General features: G+C 40.1%; 2 protein-coding genes and 1 long non-coding RNA gene across 5 annotated transcripts in view; all 3 read right to left on the bottom strand.

Annotated features, from left to right (window-relative positions):
* Positions 1–17,471, bottom strand: part of aopep (aminopeptidase O (putative)) — a 76,206-nt gene extending 58,735 nt beyond the window's left edge. For both annotated transcript variants that reach the window (XM_037976931.1, XM_017431296.3), the window contains exons 1-5: positions 15,763–17,471; positions 15,369–15,538; positions 14,415–14,646; positions 13,487–13,700; positions 12,965–13,089 (exon numbers count right to left, since the gene is read on the bottom strand). In XM_037976931.1, the coding sequence (XP_037832859.1) occupies positions 12,965–13,089; positions 13,487–13,700; positions 14,415–14,646; positions 15,369–15,538; positions 15,763–16,532 (1,511 nt within the window). In that variant the 5' untranslated portion in view covers positions 16,533–17,471. The remainder of the gene's footprint in view (positions 1–12,964; positions 13,090–13,486; positions 13,701–14,414; positions 14,647–15,368; positions 15,539–15,762) is intronic.
* LOC119617271 lies at positions 2,941–4,237 on the bottom strand. Its single transcript, XR_005233492.1, has 2 exons — positions 4,180–4,237; positions 2,941–4,082 (listed from the first exon to the last, which is right to left on the bottom strand). It is a non-coding gene; the product is annotated as an uncharacterized LOC119617271 (long non-coding RNA).
* Positions 17,472–18,273: 802 nt separating the features above from the next.
* Positions 18,274–21,737, bottom strand: part of dock8 (dedicator of cytokinesis 8) — a 58,247-nt gene continuing 54,783 nt past the window's right edge. For both annotated transcript variants that reach the window (XM_017431293.3, XM_037976930.1), the window contains 2 exons: positions 20,393–20,563; positions 18,274–19,891 (listed from right to left, as the gene is read on the bottom strand). In XM_017431293.3, coding sequence (XP_017286782.1) covers positions 19,840–19,891; positions 20,393–20,563 — 223 coding nt within the window. In that variant the 3' untranslated portion in view covers positions 18,274–19,839. The remainder of the gene's footprint in view (positions 19,892–20,392; positions 20,564–21,737) is intronic.

The following is a 21,737-nucleotide window of genomic DNA, read 5'->3' as shown; positions in this document are numbered from 1 at the left end:
TTTCCCCCAGCGGGACACTTCCATGCATAATGCAGCACAAGCCCTATCATAGTCCTGTAATTGACATCCGCAGCCCAGCTCAGGCCATAGCTGGGACAACAATAAAAAGAGTCCCAAGAGAGAAGAATGAGGAAAAAGATGATGAGGGCAGAGTGTGTATACTGTAAGTGTAAAACAGAGTGTAAGAATAAGAGAGATATGTTAAATAAGCTAAAAAGACTGAAAATTAATATAACACCGTAGTGAATAAAAAGATGCTCAGATAAAGATTTATGGAGGAACCACCTTCACCCCCCCCAATAACCCAGAAGGGAAAAGAGAGAGAGCATCTTTTCTTCTTTCAAACTATGTGATCACTTTTGCTCTCTCCCAAAGTGCACGGTCATCTCCCAGGTGTGATTACCGTTCGCTGGCTGAACCAGGGTGGAACAGAAATAAAAATAAAAAACAGACAGAACAGTAGACAAGGTTACAAACTTACCGTGCAAGACAACAAACAAAATGCAGCGGACGGCAGCATTTTGTGTGCTTCAACCCATTAGGGTCTGTAAAAAGAAGTTTCTAAATTGGCCAAATCCAACACAACAAGCAACACATAATGGGCACTCAGCTCACTGAAGTGCCCCCCCTCCCAACACACACACACGCACACACACACACCACCACCAAAAATGAATTAAAACATGATTAAAGGTTGTACTGGACAATAAATCTGATGAGTGGGATTAGAAAAGCTGCAAGAAGGCTTGAGATACGGACTTTAAATCCCACTCCTTTAGAATACGTTTGACTACTTATAGGTTACTTTTTTAACCATCCATTCCTTATCAAACCTCTGTGTTTTAAGTAGGCCTTCAGTGTTACAGTTTATTTAAAGCTGAGATACATTTAAATAATATTTTTACATTGTTAGAAAGCTTAACAAATATGAACACCCAATCAATAATTTAAATTCTTTTAAACTCGAGGAAGTAATGAGACCTAAATTTCATAGCACTGCAATTTTTGAGATTTTTATCCAAACTCCTCAATAGGTTTGGATAAAAATGATGTCACTGTAATGTTTCTTTGGTTGGATGTGAAACTTTTCACTAAGACCTCTCTTGTTTAGACTGTTTCAATGAGTTATCACAACCAAAACAGGGCTCTGTTCAATAAGGGACTACATGTGTACCTAATCACATGTAATTTCTATCCAGAAGAATGAAGTATTTATAGTATTTACAGTGACCTTTATGATTTGGAAATTGTTTTCTAAATATCACCAACTCAAATTTATGATGATTGTACAAAAGGTCAATGAGTTAAATGTATTGTACTGTCATAACATTGTTGTATTTCGTGCCCAAGTTTTTAGATTTTACGGCATATTAAACTGGAGACGTGTATCATATTTTAAGTCAACTTGACCTATGATGTGTCTTAATTACAGCACCACCATTTGGACAGATGAGCTCATGTTTCTTGGGGAAGTCGGAGCACACAGCTTCCAGTTGAAGGGCCAATTTTTATGATTCCGGCTTATGCCAGGTCACAAAATCTTCAGTTGCAGGAAAAAATATAACTTGTCTATTTTCTTCGATTCACAAAGAGGTTTTATGTTTGGCCTTTCATGGATTACGGGAATAAGCTTTGTCTCGTTTCCCTCCCACTCGGACAAAGCCTGTGGGCTATTTTAGACACAGGAGCCAGTTTGACCGAACTCCTACCACCCTTCGTTCTCTTTTAACAAGTCTGACTTCAAATGTCTGGCATTCCAGACTGGCTGCAGATCAGCTCTCTGTTCCCCAGACAGGGACCAAGCCAAATGCCATGCCATGTAGGGCCTGATCACATGCACAGTGTGTGTGTGTGTGTGTGGGGGGGGCGTAGAGAGCTGCCCCACCCACACACACCTCATCGCATCAGAGCCTGAAAATAAAACGCAGAGAAGATAACAGAGGTCATCCGGAGCAAGGAGGTGACTCAGTGACTCAGCTCATAAAGTATGGAGAAGCTGACACTCTGTTGTGCATTACAAGGTTGGACGGTTAAGACCTAAACCTATTCTTGAAGACAATGATGCAAAGATCTAAGCGTGTAAATATCTACTTGTGGGCCATGGCACCTCGATGCAGCTGCATGTAACCCCAGACACACCCAAATACTACTGAAATCTGATTTTGTTGTTAATCAGCTGGCAAGTGATGGCAGATGCTTGAACCGTCTTTTCCTGAAAATAAAACAATCCGAGGTGCTCTTATATAGAAAACCAAAGACAAAAATACATCAGTGGAAGATACTGCAAGGAAATGTGCAGCCTTCATAGACCTGACTTCAGTATACAACATTTCCTATAAAGAAATAAAACAAATGAAAACATGATAACAGCCCTTTTTTAATATCATACTTTGTAATGGGATACATTTAAAAAGAGGTGCTTTCATGAATGTTAATACAAAATTGTATGTGTATAGTTGTCTCCAACAAGTCCCTGTCAATCAGCCTAAGGAAGATGTAGACCTGGCATTTATTTCTGAAAGCCCACATTCCTGTGTCACTGCTGCCATTTGCATGCAAACCCCATCCCTCATCCCACAGCACTCAGAGCCCTGTTTTGGCTTCCACTACCACCTCAATAGAAAGGATAGAACAAATCTATTTCACAGGATAATAATTTGAGGTATTTTCGTGCCTGTAGGGTAATAAATACACCCTAAATAAATATTTTTTTTTCTTCTCTTATGTAATGTGAGAGAATGAGACAGGGAGGAGATGGAAAGTGCGACGGCTCAGCGCTGTGAGGATATATGAGAAGTGTTTGACAGAATGGAAAGATGGATGATTGCGAGATCGAAGTGAAATTAGCCAGTGAGCAGAGCTGTCTCCTCAACAGAGGTTTAAGGGTGCCACCTGACTGGGCTGTCGGCCTTTTGAAGACAAAACTCTGCGGAGGATGGATACAGTGTGGGTTAAAGGTATTTAATATAGACACTTTTCAGCAGCTTACTAGAAAATTGGTACAGCGTATGAGAAATGATGACAGATTTTCACTCATAATGAATAGAGGAAAAAGTTACAATTTTACTATTTGGGGGAAAATATGTTTTGAAACAGCCAGAATCATTCTAAACATTGCTGGCATTGAGTTATTTTTTTTATAACAATAAAAACATACTTTCTTATGCCTAAACCAGAATTCGAAAACATGGTGAGATCACAGCTTGATGTCTTATCAAATTCTAAATCTAAACGTAGGAACAATAGAACAAGATAAAGAGCTTTATACAAGCCTTTTTTTTCCCCAAAGTGCGTCTTCAAATTGCTTGGCTAATAAACCCCTAAAGATGAGATAGAAGCTCCTGTAGGTGTAGCTGATGTGTCAAACAAACATTAACAATGGCGGCTTTATTTTTACATCAATGCTACATAAAAAGAGGAAAAAGTGAAAGATGATGGTTACATTTTAATGGAACTGCAACTTGGAGCTATTTTTGTGGCAGCATTTTTGATCTTACAAAACGAAACATCTGCAGAAGAGTTGTAGCATCATCATCATCATCATCATCATCAAGGCTCAAAGCTTTCAGAAAGAAAGAGGGTGTACTAAGTCTGTGTCAGGATCTGAACAGTACCCAAGTGAGCAGTTCGGCCACAGACAGACGCAGAAACCAGCGGGTAACGGTAAGTGAATTTATTTACAGTGTAACGAGTATTTACAGGAGGAAACCGGAACCAGGACCTGAGGAGCAGAGAATGAAGGTGAGTATGGGATCGGTGAGGAGAGGAACAGCAGGTATGGCACAGATAATGTTCCTGGGGATTGTTCTTACTGAACAGGTCCACATCCAGAACACAGAGGGGATGACGAGATCGATCCTTGTCCAGCGGTAGTCCGGTGTAGGTCCCAGAGAGCGGGGTCCAGGTGAGGTGAGTATTTCCCAGGTGCAGGTAAGGTGATGATGCAGAAAGCGACTGACCAGTCTTAGAATCCACGAGGCAGTAGTTGCAGGAACAGTCAGGTTCAGTTGAGCAGGTGAGTACTTAATTTGGCGGCTGGCAGTTGAAGGCAGACCAGACTGGTTCCAGATGAGCAGGAAATCCTGAACACAGGTTTGAAGACACGAAAAAACAGACTAGTATTACAACAAGGAATTCATGAAGAACACGGGTAAGTTTCCTTCAGGCTCTGCACTTTACCACATGGTAAATAATGCTCCAGCGCTGGTCTGGTCTTCACTGCAGCCTTAAATACTCCTCCACTTCTAATCAGCTAGATCAGTCACAGGTGTGGGAGGAGTGGTGATGAGATGTCCGTACACCTGCTCAGGAGACGCCCACCAGGAAGCACTCACACAAACACACACCAAAACACCAATCACCACAGTCTGAAAATATACTTTCTTTACTGAATCTTAATGAACGTAAAATTGAGCATTAACTCATGAGCTAGTTAACCTGCCTTGGTTCGTCCAATAAATTTCAAAGTAACCAACTGTAAATATGGCCCTCTTGACACCTACTGTCGAATCATCACTTTGCAGAGAGGAAGAGTAATTTTACAAAGTGTGAAAATGAGAGGCTGATAGAAGCCAGAAAGAATTTTTATTTGACAATTTTATTCTCTGGGATAATAACTGAAAAAAATGATGGCATGGCAGAGTGTCACAGTGACAGCTCAGAGAAATGAGCAGATGTCAAAATAAGGAGGAAAAAATAAAAAGTGTTTTGCCACAAATTATTTCTCTAACTGGAAAAAAATCTGATTTATGTGCAATAAAAAAATCCTGAACAGAGCAACATAATGTAATAATAATTATGCTATAGACTTAGAAGCAGAAACTCCTGAGTCTGGTGGCTGGGACACGAGCCCATCAGAGTAGAACAAAGTCAAAGACAGAAGAAGAAGAAGACCATAGAGTATCAGCATCTCCATAGCAGCTGAAGGTCCTGATGCTAGCTGACACACAGTCTCTAAACTATCATTGTTCAGATAGTTGCAATCTTTACAGAATACTTAAAAGTGCAAATTTCTTAAGTATTGTTTTTAACAGATGTATACAAACTGTAAGAATAGAATAATTAGTGTCAGGTTTTATTCTTTGTAGGTTGTTGATTTTGGTGGTTTTAAGACAATAAAGATAAAAGTATTAGTTCTCAGGAGGAATAAATAAATGTTTCTGCAAAAGAGAACATAATCGAAAAAAAAGTTTTTTTTTTTTTTTTTATACACAACGAAACTGATCCTACACTGTGGTAGACTGGCTATTTGTTCACGGTGTACCCCGACTCTTGCCCAATAATCACTGAAGATAAGCACCAGCTCCCTGTGACCCTGAACAGGATCAGGTGGGTAGAGAAGCTACAAAGATAAATGGATGTTCAGACAGACGGGTGGCTGTAATTTAAAAAAATAATGTTCCTGTCACAATAAAAGCTGTCAGGATGTGTAGAGATGCAACAATACTACTACAATTAGCAGCCATACACATTTTTCAGTTACTCTTCTTATAATAGTTTGGTCATTTTGGTCAGATTTTGACAACAAAACTGAAACAAGCTTCCCTGAGGCTGAAGAGAACATTTTACAACACTTGTTTCAAATGTCTCATTTTGTCAAATGCCCTATGGACATATAAAATGCCTGGCATTTTAGAGAAAAATAAATTAGCCCTAGCAATTACAGTCTACCATCACACACCTCAGAATGTCTTCAAAGATCAGCAGCTTCCAATTCTCCACACAATGTGCCTCTCCATCAATTCACTGAACATATCCTGTGGGGTAAATGGGTGTGCAGTGACAAGCCTGTCTTACCAGAGACATTAATCCAGAGTTATGGCAAAGTGTGCCTGTGTAGATCTTGAACATATACACCTATTACTATATGCCGTCTGTTACCGTGATGTTCTCATTCGAAACAAGCTTAAAACACCACATCAGTTGCTCACTAATATCTGAGGTCAGCACATGTGGCAATGATAATTACAGAAGAAAGCATTTTAATACACCACAGTCCCAAATATATCATTAGAAATGTATCTTAAATTTATTATTCCGGTGGAGAAATAAAATAAAATGTTCAATCCTCTCCTAACAAGCAGCAGAAGCAGAAAAAATAGCATTTTCAGTAGGGCCAGTATACTATATCAGAGAAGGTAAAGTTATACTGCAGACAGGGAGGGAAAGGTGAAGCCTGAGATAACTAGAAAGGAATGCTCCTACAATAACAAAACACTTGGTAAACGGTATCCTGCTATCTTCATTAAGAATACATAGGATGGTTTGACCAAGAAAAAAAAGAAAGATGAGGAAGCAAGAGGAGATGGATAGTAGTGACCTCTCCTTGTGGGGTTTGGAGCTTTCCTGTGTGCTTTTTACAGGAAGTCAGAGGAACAACAGAAGAGGAAAAGAAGTGAAGTTCAACTGAAAATCTTAACTACCTGCAATCACCTAAAAAGCAAACACATTACTCCCAGTCTTTATGTTCATGTGCAGGCATGCATGTACTTTTTTTTTTTTTTGTAACTCCCCAGGACCTTTTGTGTGGTTAAAAGTCAAAAGGGAGATCCACTCAAGGTGGGAAGAAAGAAACACCTCATTCTCAACTATTTGATTAACAGCTGTCCTCCGTGCCAGAAAATCCAACACCCCATATGCCGCCCCGAACTCCCCAACTGCCTCCTGAAAGAGAGTCTGTGTCACACACTTCTTGGGTTACTTTGCAGATCAAACTGGAGAGAAGAGCAAAAAGGCGAGAAATCCACAGAGACACCAGAGGGAAGAGGGGAAGACAGACAGTCAAAGATTGGGCAAAATTTCACTTAAAAGGAGAAGATAGTAGATAAAAGGGACAGCATAACTCAATGGCTGCAAGCCAGACACAATTTAAGTCGTTTCAGTCTTCACATTTTAAATATAAATTATGGATTTAAATGTGTCGTTTTACCTTATAGGTTATGTTTTTTTCGTTTCATGGTACAGTGAGTGGAGCTCACTTAAGCTACCCCTTTTGAAACAACCCCAGATGAGTTTCCAAGCGAGGCATGTTGTTGCTACATGGTGATGTTGCTCAATGATAGAGTGTGATCGCCTTAAAGGATGAGAGAGGTTCAATCCCCAGCTCTGCTATGTGTTCAAGCGTCCTTGGACAAAATACTGAACACCCTCATAAGCTTAGATACCCTTATCTGCTGTGTGATTTCATCAGCTGTAAGTCACTTTGGATAAAAGCATCTGATAAATCACAAAGTTCCAACATACAAACTCCTGCTCTTGTCCTATAAAAGATGACAAACGCCTCAGGTGGTAAACTAAAAAGCTCCAGAGCAGCAGTGGATTATCCTGCGGGGTAATAACTCCCCCGACACTCTTGCTCCCTACTTCCTCCCAACAGGGACCAATGGCCGATGCAACTTCCTGCTAGCCCATAAACAAACAGAGCAATCAACTGAAGTCAGGCTGAAAATCCTCTTGCGCCACCTAAAAGAGGTCAAGAGGCATTTACCGGCCATAATTTTTACCTGTGTGCGTGACAGATTCACGACTGCACAGTTAGGGCTCTGCTGCAATTGCAAGTAGTAGTTCAACAACTTAATCCTCTTTTCTCACCATCGTTCCCGGCAGCCACTTGAAATAAGACTTAAGGAAAAAAGAACAGGATAAAAAAAGTTGTACAAGACAAAAATAAAATAAAATAAAAAAGCATAAAGCTGGAAAGGTTTACCAGTCTCACAAAAAAGGCTCTTTGTACAGTGAGTTTTTTTTTATTAAGCTTGATTCAGGCTTTTTATAGTCTTTTAAAATGGTCTTCATCAGTATTTCTTCAGGCTTTCTGAAGGATGATGATCAACCGAAGGATGCTAAGATTTTAGCCAGTAGCTCTTTAGGAATCACCTTGTTGGTGCTAAAATCCTCTTTTATGCCTGTCAAACTGTGATCTTTAGTATTTTTTATTTATTCAAATCAGGAAATAATAAATTAATCCAGGCATCGGAAGTGGACTTTCTGTGTATTTCTGGTGTCAGTCCCAAGCCCAGATAAATGGTGAGGGATGCATCGGGAAGGGCATTAGTCCTAAATTTGTGCCAAAACAAACACAAGGAATGGTTGGGGCCCAGATTACCAACAACTGCCTCTGGTGCTGTTAACCAGCAGGGTGCCAGTGGAAACTGGACTTGGAAGCAGGTGATCCGCTGTGGCCACCGCTGATATGGGAGCAGCCGTAAGACAAAGAAGAAGAAATAAGAATAAATTGTGCCTTAGTAACAAAGTGCCTAAAGATCAAATATATAAATTGTTCTTTGCCAAGTTGTCTGTTATGTCAACAGAACACTGGTCCACCCCTTGAGTTAGTTTCTTATCATGCTTTAATGATTCATAGGCAAAACAAAACATTTCTTCTGAAAATAGTCAAATACTGAACTGAAAATGAGTAAAAAAGTAGCCAAAGTCCGACTGTCAGAAAGCCCAAAGAAATATTAAGACCACTTTAAAAGATTACTCTAACTGGGGGGTGACTCAAAACTTTTGCACAATACTGTATATATGTAAGCTTATGAAACTCTTTTTTCAAGTGGCGTGCATCAGCCTTTAGTCACTTTTATTTAAAAAAAACCCAACAAGAACTAAATAAACAATTATCTGGTACAGCTATGACCAAACCTTGAATATTCTGTGTAGCGTTCATCTGACATCATGCCACCACAATAAATACATATCTTTAGATCATTATTTTCACAAAATGCACGTTCATACAGTGCACACACAAGCACAGACATTTGTCCGTCTGTAGCGAAGCAAAACAAAAACCCACATCACCCATACCACTTAGAGGGCTATTGGAGCGCCGGTGGGGAAACCACCACTCTTTCATGGATGTTAGACATGTCTTCATTTGGGTACACAGTGATCTCAGATTAGTCCTGCATGTCCAGCCAGCACTTTGGGACGCACAGACCTCAGCTTCAAAGAGCGAGAGGAAATGCCGTGCCCTTCCTGTCACTCCCAGTCGGACCCAAATGACGTGATCTCGATGCGATTAAGAGATTACGCTTTCAAAAAAAAAGAAGAAACTGTATGAGCTAAGGCACATAAAAGTAAAGACAGAACTGTACAACTCAGTACACAAATACATAATTACTACATACCATACTGTTCAGAAAACAGTGGGCGGTCTGACTATGACGACTCTGAGCCAATTCTTTGTTTTTTGGGTTTCAGTTTACATCATTCCCATGTCCTTCAAACATTCCCAACAATGGATTTTTTTGTACAAAGTGGTTATAGAATTAACTTTAAGGGATTCCCCAGAGCTGTGCTCTCTGAAAACAAGTCAGACATACCGTTATTCCTTGTTGGTACTCTTCAATCAATGATTAACTACAGTTTGTTTTTCTTCCTCTCCCTTACTGGCTGCTACGTGTCTTAAAAGTTTTACCAATAGCGTGGGGAGATGTAACACATCAGTGCTTTGATATTCTTGCTTGATTTGTTTGGAGGGGGGAAAAAAAGACAGCTTGTTACAATCCTGTGAACTTGAGTAAATTTTGTTTTCTTTGTGTGTCTGTGGAAAAAGAACTTTGGGTGCAAAGCATTTGTGGCACAACCCATGAACGCACACATGCCCTTACTTGACTTCTTAATCTTCAGTTTCCTGCCCTCCCTCACGTATCTCAGAATAAAAACTTCATGCTGCTGTGATTCCTTCCCTTGCTTTGCCTCTGTATCCCCTCTGTGTATCACACTACAACAGCTTTATACCTTCTCGCCATAGCTCCCTCCCAAAGCCCCTCCGTTCCTGCTGTTTTCACTGGGGCACTGCACAAAAACAGCACTTGGCTTGATCCCAACAACTGGGGCCCACATACCTCCCAATCTCTAGATTAAATAGCACCAGTCTCTGAAGTCCTTCCAGGCGCTAATGGCTTTTGTTGCTGGGAATAATCCACACATCCTCTCCCACATCCCGGGAAACCGCTGGCCTGTTGTGAACCCCGCCTTTGCCCTCTTAATTTCTCTCTCTCATCTCCGTCTTAATCTACTCTTCAATTTTGGTTGACCTCCCAGACTCCCCATGGCTCAAACCCTGTGGTTTAGCGCAGTGGCATCCAGGACTGAACCACCAGCGTTGAGGGGAGGATACAGTTGAGTTGACATTGGGCTGAGAACCATGCAGAGTTTTCTAGGGAGTCAGTGCAGGTGTCGTATGAAGCTTAATGAAGGTCCTAAATTTCTTCCCACTCATCTGCAGCTAAGTGAAGCATAAGCAGCTAGGAAAAGGAGTAAAAGTGTCTGGGTGCTACATTCACCTCAGGAAATGAAAACATCCGTCAGACAAAGAGCTCAGCAGAGCAGCCTCTGTGTCAGCACTTGAAGTCCAGTCAAAGTAAATACAGCACAGAGGAACAATTTCGCAAGAATGGGATTTTTTTTTTCCTTTTTTTAAACACAGATCAAAGAACCCTCTGTATTTTGGTTTGGGAGCGAGGTCCAGAGTACAACCCTCGTCGCCCTCTGTCGTTCAAAATATTCCTGATACAGACCATTGTTGGCTGTGACGTCAGAAATTTATGCAGGATGCATATTCCACTATGAGCTCATATCCTGTCTGGGGCACTTTTTCTCGAGGGAGGCCAACCAGGGGAAAAAGAAAGGCAGACGGAGAGGAAAAAAAAAGAAAAAGGGGACTGTGGTTTCAGACTGCAGACACTGAGATGTTTAATGACCGCCCTAATTACATTGCTTTATCAGTAACATTTTATAAAAAGCGTAGGCATTGATGGCCTTTATTTTGCTTCAATTTCTAATTTTAACCAAATTAATAAGGCTCTCAGCAGGGTATAGTTCCATCTACAAAGACACCATATGCCATCCGAGCAACTATATAAAGATTTCCAGAAAAACCTGTCACTATTGCAGACTGCCAGAGGCCAGATTGAGAAGTGACTGAGGCGACAGAAAAGAATAGCAAACACAGCGAGTCTGAAGATTGCAGGATATTATAATAGCACGGAAAGAAAAAAGAAAATCACTTAACGAAAAGTGAGAAATGAGAGCTGCTGAAGGATAAAGAGGAAGCGATGGAAGCAGGACAATGCTGATTTTCAGGGCAGTAAAATGAAAAAACAAAAGAAAGGAAGGTAATAAGAATGAGGACAAATGTACAAAAAGAACAGAGGCCAAAACATCTAAAGTGGAGGGTGAACAAGTTACCAACAGATGACATTTAGTTATAAAATATTCTATCCATTTAAGGCTATTTACTTGTTAATCAACTTCTGGACTTTTACTAAAAACATCCATAAATATCCAGGTAAAGTAAAAATACTTCAGGCCGCAGGAAATCCACTGAAAATATTTATATATGTATATATTACACATTCATAATGTAAAAGAGCACGGTTGCCTCACAACAAGAAGGTTCTGGGTTCAAGCCCCGAGTTGGACCATGGGTCTTTCTGTGTGGAGTTTACATGTTCTCCTCATGTTAGCGTGGGTTATCTCCAGGTTCTCTGGTTTCCTCCCACAGTTTAAAAACATGCACGTTTGGCTGGCTAGACCCAGGCCTGCCTTGAAAAAGAGATCTGTGATCTCAATGGGACTAAATAAAGGTTGATAATGATTAAGGGTTAATCAATGAGAAAAGACAGGACTAGCATTGAAAACTGGGTCCAGTGAAAGCTGATAATTTATGCTAAGACGAACTTATTCACCTATTTTATAATAAGTGACTGAGAAAAGTTTACAAGGTTTGTAGGAATGTTTATTCAATGAGGAGAATTTCCAAAAAGACAATGTGAGGGGGCTTGAAATGTCATATATGTCAATAATCCTAAACTCCAGTGAATTGTATTTATTTAATTAGAAACAAAAAAAGAAACAGAGAAAGCTGGAAAAAACAAGTGCTTGGTTGTGACTTTGTTAAGGAAAATAGAATGCCTAATACCTTCCAAAAGTCGGTCTGTAAACACAGTCTTTGAAAAACAGCTACAGCAAATTACAAATAATTATCCACACCAAAGAACTTCTAAAATCAATATTTCAGCAACAGAAAATATGCCAATATGTACTGTGGAAGGTTTCATGTAATGCAATGAATCTAAAGATGATTTCCATATCTGCAAATCCCTTATGGAGAGCAAGTTACTGAACTCACAAAGCAATGTAGCTGATGTGGTTCACTCTCTCTGAGTGGTTTTCAGATGCAAAAAACAGCAGTTTTTTTGTTTTTGTTTTTTTGCAAAGGAAAAAAAAAACAACAAAAAAAGCCATAAAAGCCCCTGTAAACAATCTACCATTTAACAAACAATTTTGTTAATAGCTGGTAAACATTCTGAAGCACTGAGCAGTTATGAGCCAGATATTCCCCACAGGAATTGATGAAGGCCAAAACACAGAGTGAATATTGAGCTTGGCTGTACATTCATCATGTGGCTACAAGCACAACAGAAAATGAGGTCTAATGTTATTCCATATCAGCTCAATGAGCACAAAGGCAACGGTCTGCAATGTCAATATGACAGTGTTGGCTGGATGGCAAGCTGCTCCTGCCTTTCCTACGCATCAAACACCAAAAAATATACATTTTGGAACTAGAGAAATCTACAGTGGAATGGCAATTGTTCATCACTGGTTCGTGTACAATCAATGAGGGAAAAAAATGGTTATTTATCAACTGCAGGCTTAGCTGTATGGTTTTCAAATTCATATTCTGCCAACATGCTTAGCCTGTTTTATTCTCTCTGCATGACAAGTACCACGCATGCAAATGATTGCTCAGTACAACTCAGAGTATACATAAAACCTTCTGCTGCCAAAACCCTGCTTTCATATTATGCAAAATCAAATATCTGTTAATAGATTATCATCAACCAAACATTCTTAATACCTCTTAAACTATAGAGCTTTAAGTTGTGACCATGCTCACTCCTCGTATCCCCTTTTTTTACAGTTTACTTGTGCTTATCAAAGAAATGTCAAATACCTGGCCATGCCCAGACTGGAGAACCCTGCTGGGACGATAAGAACATCAAGACGGGGAAAGGGGTGAACTCCAAGGACGTCACGGGCTGCAGCCAAACATCGGGGCAACAGCTTGAGGACTCCTGCCTGCAACAACAGAAAATAAGTCTCTCAAAACAATAAAAATAACATTTTAATTCCAGGTTATATCTAAATCCTTATTGTTGAACAAAGTATGCACTAGTCTGCTTTGGTCTTCCACGTACATTTATGGCTCACTGCTCCTGAAGAAACCGTGCCACAGTCAGCTCAGGAGAGACTGAACAAACACAAGTCTTTGACAGGTTTTATTCCAGTTTACACACCTAAAGTACGAGGAACGTTCTAAGTGTCCCTCGTGGAAATAGAGCCACCATTCTGCCGGGAGACGGCAGCTGAAAACCTCTGGCATTTTGACACCGACATTAACCAACACTAACTGTCTCTTCTAATCTCATAAAGTCTAATTAGCTGAAGTCTCGGTGGCTCGCTGACAAAACTCCACCTGGGCCTTCTGGAGCAGGCAGACGGGGCTAAATACACGGTGTGGAATCACCCACTGGGACCAAGCCGACCGTTCAGCAAACCGGCAAGGGTAGTCGCCATGGGAACAAGAGATGCCGTCATCTGCCATGCTTGAATAATCAGCTGCAGAAAGGTTCTCATCCTCAAGGGAAGGGTGACAAAATGCAGATTCGATGCTGGCGGCTTGGTCTCCTCTGCAGTGGATAAAAACAAGCAGGAAAGGTTTAATCAAATATTCTCTTTACTAAGCGTGAAATATGACAGCAATGGAAATTTCTAAAACATACAGTACGTAACAAAAATCAAACCACAAATATCCCAAAATATTGAAGTGCCGACATGCAGCCTTCGTCACTATAATTCAATATTCAGTACTAACTTCATCCTCTTCGTCGCAAGTTTTCCAAAGGTGAAGAGCAACAGCCAAGTTTCCCTCCAGTCACTCACTGAAAATAAAAGCCTTCCTTGTACAGTCGTTTGAGCTTCGTGGGGCTATGGCTGGGCTGTTGCTGAAGGAAAATTTTGAGTGGAGGAGGGAGGTTACTGGAAACCCCTGGCAGATCTGCCAACCTGCTGGCTAATGGAGCCCAACCCTGCCCTGTCCACAGGAAACTTGGCCTCTCAAATACACCAACCTGCACTAGATTTCCTGTACGCTTGTAAAAAATTATGTTCGATTTAAGATTTTTGTCTCCATCGGGCAGCAGACACAGTGTACTGTGGTGCATAAAAAAAACTAATTATGTACTGAACCTTATCCATCACCCTAACTTCAACTGCACTGTTTTTGGTCTGGTGAAGGAAAAGTTTCACCATGGAATGCTGAAGGGCCAAACTCGGGTTAATAGCAGTCTGAAGCGGAGGAGGTCTTACACGAAGAAAAGAATGCAGGAAAAACATTAAAATACCTGCCAGTCTGAAGCTGGGTGCCCTTTAGGACTTCACTGCAGGAGCCTCCAAGTGCTGACTCGGCCAATTCACCAAACCCAGCAATGGGTTTCCCACAGTCTGCCCTGTCTTCAACCTTTTTTACCAGCGCTGGAGGACTTTCTGCTGTGACCTGGCACCAGTAGCCCACTGCCAAAGCAAAGGTGGACGCAGGCATGGGCATTGTGACGTAATAATTCCAGGTTAGGAAATCTGCAGAGGAAAGAAAAAAGAAGAGACTGATTTAAGAGCAAATTAAAAACAGGAAAACTCAGGAAATTTCAAACAGGTGTGGTTATTTTTTACCTTTAGTCTGTCCTAAACTATTAGAAAAATTTCAAATGGCACAGAAGTTGCAAACAAAGTTGCGAAAAGCAAATAAAATCTTGTATGACAATCCTTAAATGTTTAAACCTACAAGTTATTAATTCTTTAAGTAGACTTTGATCCCAGGTTTCTGCTGAAATGATCTAATCAACACTGCAATCCACTATTTTAGCAGCTTGTTTCATGTTTTTTGGGGGGCTTGGATAAAAGGACAATACTAACAGTAATCCATCACACACAACTGCCTGGCATGAGAGAAACAAATGTCTACAGTATGCCTATATGAAGAGGTAAAATGGTGTCAGAAGACTGAAACCAGGCAAAAAAACATCAGTGGCTCATGTTTTCTTAAAAGCACTGTCTTTTCGCAATGTAAAAACTGTGAGTAGACGGATCAATTTGTCGTAATAGCTCCCACTTCATTCTCCATAAAATGTACTTTCGGTTTTTGAAAAACTTGTCAATTACCATCATTAACCCACATGGTCCAGAAGCATATGGGCACAAAGGGTGTTATTCGTTGCACGAGACAAACGGGGCACATTTCTGACTTTTTAGCGCTATCGAAACAAAAAACAATTTGACTTCTCCTGGGTGTCGACACTTACGTGCGTCCCTGTCCTCAGCAGGAACAGCCTGATCCTCCCCGCTCATCAAAACCACACACTCACTGGGGGCCCGTACTGTTGCCTGCCACGTTGACATGGCAACAGGTGGCTCCTGGCAGGGAAAGAGGGCTCGGTTGTTGATGGGAGAACCGGCAGTGTAAACACACACCCTGGAAGGGTAAACAACGGCAAACTATAAACAACCCTCCTTTCATTGCTCAAAGGTTACACCAAACACACACACACACACACATAAGCATGAGAAGCATCCCCTCACTCAGAACAGAGGAAAATAGCCTGGAGTGAGAATTTTTTGTGAATAAATAAATTAGTATTATTTACAAACTTGCTTATAAAGTATTCCACAATGATCTGAACACATCCTGAGACAAACCTGTTGTCCTGGTCCTTGGTCCACCTCACAGAACCTCCCGAGGGTCTTGTTTCGTAGAAGATTCTGATGACACGAGGAAACTTCTGAGGTGTCCTGACCCCCGTCTTCCTCACCTGCAGACTCCAGCGGTCTCTATAAAACCTCAGCGAACCCCCGTCCGGAGCAGCGGGCGCACGGCTACACAGCGAGAAGAAGTGATGCTTCTGTCTCCACTCTGCGGAGGGTGCAGAGAAAAGGTTCTGAATGAAGGCCGCCCGCGGGCCCACTGTCTCTGACCTTTCACATGCAACGTTTGGTAGGTGGTCCGACACGGAAGTGACGTCCACCTCGTCCACATTTGACACATCAAGGTCACAGCAGTCCAGCACCAAGGTGAAATCACCATCGCTGGTGCTCTCCCACAGCTGGGAAGCTTGAGCGTTACTGTTGACACCTTCAGTCTGGGATCCGCACTCAGGCTGTAATCCAGCTTTGTCGAACGTCTTCTCCATCCTCGTCTGAGGGTTTCTGAGCTCTGAAGTACCTTCCCCCGTTGCACCAAAGTCCTGATATTTAGTCCCAAAATCACCAGCTGCAGGCTCAACGTCATCGTCAGCCTTCGTGCCCCCCGCAGAGCAAGGCTCCAGGAACAGAACAATACTTCCACTGATGACCTTCTTGTCAAAATGAACTGTCAGGTCCAGCACATAATGTCTGACAAGAACGTGGTTGGTATTAGCTCGGAGCGGAAGGTCCTCTGTGTCTGGATTTAGGTCCCCATCTGGCTCCATGTCACAACAATGAAATCAAGGTTGAGACCAGTTCGGCTAATGTCGCAAGTTTGGAAGTAAATCTGATGTATTTAGGTTTGTTTTATTGTAACTGAGATAGTGCATGTGTTTAAGACAAAACTACCAGCTTATGCACTATACCTTCTCTTAGGCTGTGCAAAGTTCAGTCTATGAGCCAATCTGTGAGCTTAAATTCAAACTCAGCATCCAGCTCCACTTGGTCACAAATTATACTCACTTTTATGAACAAAAGTATTTTATGAATCCTCTTGAATTAAAAGAGACATAAGGTTTTCCTTCTTATTTATGAGTCTTTGTTTTTAAATTACTCTATGCATTCAAATGGCTTGGCAAGACACAGGTGTAATTGCTATAATTTATTCTGTTCAGTTGTGGGTTATATATGCACTAATCAAAAAAGAAAACATGAAATAGTAGAGGTGTAAAAGGTCGTAAGTTTAGGTTTGGCTCTGTAAGCCCCTGACTACATGGTGCAGATTTAATTAAGGCACCTGACCTAGGCGTTTAGAAAGCACAATGAGTTATTAGTTTTAGTTACAGTCTATATAACCAATGTGAAAGCAGGAACTATTTTGTAGTGTTAGCAACGTGATGCTTGTATTCTTTAATGTCTGAAAACGTGTGTGAAGGGGAAGACCTGACAGCTCATTTAACTGCAACAGTGAAAAAAAGCTACTCGGCTCTAGTGGTTGGCAGCCGAGAAGAGATTTCGAGCTAAGTTTACAAAAAAAAAACTTAAAGACTCAGCGGTGGAAAACCGGAGCAGAGCCGTCACCGAAACAACCAACGGCTTCCCTCTGGAAAACCGTGTGTTTCACGGTAATTTATAAACTGCCAACGTACCGACTGAGCGTCACTGACACGCGCTTGTTTAGAGAGAAAAACCTACGACCGAGAAAGCAAGCAGCTACCGTCTTCTCCGAGTCCAGCGGTGATGACGTCACACGAACGCGACAACAGATTGTAGTTCATCGCCCGGTCCTCCCAGTCCTTTAAACTCGCTTTGTAGTCTCATAATTTGCTGGTAATCGATGAAAACATATATCAAATAAATAAATAACACAAGCTATAATATGTTTACAGGTGTTTTAAGAAGTGCTTTACAAAATAAGCTTTTACTTTCGGTAACCAGTCATAACTAAAAGACTAACAACAGTTTATCCCATTTGATAGAAGTTAAAATATATGTTTAACTTCATATTAAAGATTTGGTTTAAACATGTACCACTAAAAATAGAAAATACGTATTTAATCAATTTGTTAGTAACAAAATGGGTAAAGAAAATTGATGAATGGATGGTTTTCTCATTATTTTTATTACTTTTTAAAAATATATATAAATAGCTACACAATCAACTGATTATTTGGACAAAGAAATAAAGTTTTACATGAGTTTTAGCTCAGCTAACAACTGCAAGAAAATCCTGCTTTTGCATTTGTGCATTAGAAACAATAATTTGATTTTAAGGTAGCTAAATGGCATTATCTTCCTGCACTGACAACTCTTATTGTATATTTTAATACTTAGCTTTATCTTGTGATTGTATTAAAAGACTTTTAATTTAATATCGTTTTAGTTCTGGGCTTTTAAAAACCCCTTATACTGAAACTCCATTTATCACATAATGAGCATGAATGCTTTGTATAAATGCAGTTTGGTTCAGAAGTGATATGATGCTTAAAAACAAAATAAAATAAAAACAATTACAAAACACTGTGGTGACAGAGTGCATATATTAAGTTTTATTTAATTTCTTCAACACCAATGTATGCATGACAAGTAAAAAACTCCACATTTAGTAAAAACACAGGTATGAGCCAAAAGCCAAAACTGATTTATGCAGTCTAGTTGAATGCCACTAACATAACACAAACGTTCCAATCATTTCAAAAACAGAAATACATTTTATTTAATACGTAGCTGAGACAAGCTGCATAAGTTTTTGTTCAACAAAACCACTGTAAGAATATTCAACAGCTAATAAATATGAAGGAACAGTTCGGATGAGGATTAATAATCTGCATAAAATATATTCCCATTTATGAAAAAACTTAACCTATTTACATTGCTGAAACAGATTAGGACCTGCAGCATAAAACCAGTGAGATCATGTAGTTCATGACATAAAAAACAGGTTTTTGCAGTAAAACATTCCTCCAAAGGAAAGTATCCTGACACTGGGATGAGCATACGTCCACTTTCTGTGGTGGCTTTTCAAAATGTTGCAGTTCTGGTTCTTAACTTGATAAGAAAGATGAATTTGGCACTTTGTTTCACGGGAAGTGGTCTATTTACAAATGGCTACTGAAGCTACCAGAGCAAGTTTTCAATTTATATCATTATTGCTGTGATCCATCTAAAAAAATACTTCTATAAAATAGAAAGGAAAACACTTTTTCATACCTTTGTAAACACCTTGCTCGTTATTTTAAGCAACACTATGTACAAAATGTGGCTTTTTTTTGGATATCTGTATAACTTAGATCATCAGAAATGTCTACCTGCCTTTTGCGACCTATAGTAAAACTCTGTTAGCTGCATAGCTAAAAACTGTGTGTTCAACAGTAAAAAGGCAAAAAAAAAATAGCTAGCAGGAATTTGTACCAATTTCTTGAGTGCACGATCAGTTCAAACTGGGCTGTCATGCAGTGATGACTAGAGTAACATTTTAGAGGCTCTCAGCAAAAAAAAAAACAAAAATAACAAAAAACTAAACTGATCATCTTGTACAAAGTGGCTTCGGTAAGCGACAAAAAGCTTCAATTCTAAACCTCATCTAAATACACGTTCATTTGGGAGTTTACTTACATGTACATACAGATCACAAGAATTAATAGCACACAGACAAACAGAGTTCTGGGACAGTAAAAAACAAAACAAAAACAACAGTGTAACTGTACCAGCCCAGAGGGAATGTCTGCAGCATTATTCAAAGTTGAAGATCTTACAGTGAAATGCTCAATAAGCAACACTTTGCTTGTAATTCCAACTCCCCCTCCTTCTGTGCTCATACTCCTTTTCCATCATCCTGCAAACAAACCGTTGCATCATAAACGTGGACATGCAGCAGACCAGAATGCGCAGTGCTAGATTCCACCCCAAAAACAATTGTGAATCCTCTGTGTGGAAACTTTTCCAGCTCAGATCATTTCAGAGATGTCACCAGCAGCTCTTTTCAGCGTAACTTCAGTTTTTCTTTTTGTTTTTTTCTTTCTTTCCCACCCTTTCAATTGTGTGACAACCTCGCTTTCCTTTCTGCAGCACTCTCCGACAAGCTGTGGCATCTCAGGAGTTCTCCTCCGGAGCTCTGCGGAAACTTAGGCGTTTGAAGGAATCCCTGAGAGAGGCAGAGGACAGTAGATGAGACGGGGGGGGNGGGGGTGTGACAGAAATACAACAAAAGGAATGATGAGGAGGCGGAGGAGGAGAAGGAAGTGTACTTTATCCTGCCACGTATGCTTCACCAGACATGAGGTTAAGGTGCTCATGTGCAAAGAGCGGATTCATCTTTTCTTCCTTAACAGGGCAAATTTATGTTTTTATCCCAAGTAAATAACTTGTATGGTATTTTTCAGTATTTAAAAATGAACGATTTTTGTTTCTTTCCTGGAGCCTTTCTCGCTTTCGTTCTGGCTTTGTCTGCCAGTTTACTGGTCATCACCAACAAAAGTATGTGCTCTTCTTAAGCAGGAGAGAAAAAGATGAAACGTATTGTGACCTTCAGAGTCAAAGGATGTTGAATCAGTTCAAATTTCAGAGTAACAAACAGCCCAATGACACAGTTTTTTTCCTCCTCATCATTACTTCATGCTAAAACACCGGAGGTTGCGCCGTTCACCTGTTCTCCAGCCGAGGCCTGATGATGGGTTTGTAGAGCTCAGGAATCTTTCTCTCCAACATGGGCCTCAGGCTCTCTCTCAGGCGATTGTAGTTCTTCTTCAGCTCCTGCTGGTACTCCTTCTGGTCTGATGTGATCAAGTGCTTATTCTTCTCAACTGCTTCACCACACCTACATGACAGAGATCAGGGCAGGGTGGCAGCAGTTACCAAAAAAAAATAAAATGGTATTTCTTCGCATGAAATTAAAAAAAAAAAAAAAAAACGTTCAAGTTGAGCAAAGCTTTAATGGTAAGTTTGTGCAGCCAATATATTCACAATTCTCTCTCCATCTCTAATCCTTCAGAAGTAGCCACCAGCAGTGTAATACAGTATGATTTTTCACACCAATCTCCCAATCAATGTCCAGCTTATCAGACTGCAGGACATTTCCACGTACTGACTAAATTTTCCCAAGTAACAAAGCAAAACAAATGAAATTTCTATTTTTAATTTATAACAAGGCATGGCCTTTTTACTTTTGCATAAAAGAAAACATTCAAGGGGTCTGAGCTGAGCTAAGTAGAGGGCCACTCCTCACAGCACTCCATCACAACATGCATAATGACCAACATAAAGAGCTTTGTGCAGGAAATCAAAGAGAAGGCGCTGATTGCAAACACATGTCAGAGTTTATCTTCTAGCTTTTAATGAAGGTAATATGGAAACTGCTCCGTTGTGTAACAGTATTTATCAAAATTCTCAGGAGAGTAAGCAGAAATGACAAGTCACAAAGCACTTGCAGATATTTAACAGTCTCTAAGCTAGTTATTTCTTTCTATAAGGCTCTTCGTTCCTTTTTGCAATTTGACAAACATGTTCTTCAGCAAAAAATATGTTTAATTTGCGACATCACTCACATATTTTTTGAGATAACTTTAAAAACAACCTACAATACTCGATGCATATAATTCAAATTCAATCAAAGAAGGGGAGAATAACAGAGCAAATATAAAACAGGACTCTTTTTCTCAAGGAACCTGATGTGTAACACTGCTGATGGCCACTAGGTGCTCATTCTGAAACATCTCCAGCTCGTAACAGACTGCCACTCAAAAATTCTCCCATCACATATTAAGTTAATAAATGATGTCTTCACTTTAATACATTTCCTTTGATCAGTTTGCTGGTGGTCATTTAGAAAATATTTTATGAATTATTATACAAGGCTTAATATACAGGTGCTGGTCATAAAATTAGAATATCATGAAAAAGTAGATTGATTTCAGTAATTCCATTTAAAAAGTGAAACTTGTATATTATATTCATACATTACATACAAACTCATATATTTCAAATGTTTATTT

The sequence above is a fragment of the Kryptolebias marmoratus genome, linkage group LG1 (assembly GCF_001649575.2).
Source record: "Kryptolebias marmoratus isolate JLee-2015 linkage group LG1, ASM164957v2, whole genome shotgun sequence".
NCBI classification, from domain to species: domain Eukaryota; kingdom Metazoa; phylum Chordata; class Actinopteri; order Cyprinodontiformes; family Rivulidae; genus Kryptolebias; species Kryptolebias marmoratus.
Note: the sequence above shows the minus strand (reverse complement) of the source record. Positions and strands in the feature narration are given on the sequence as shown.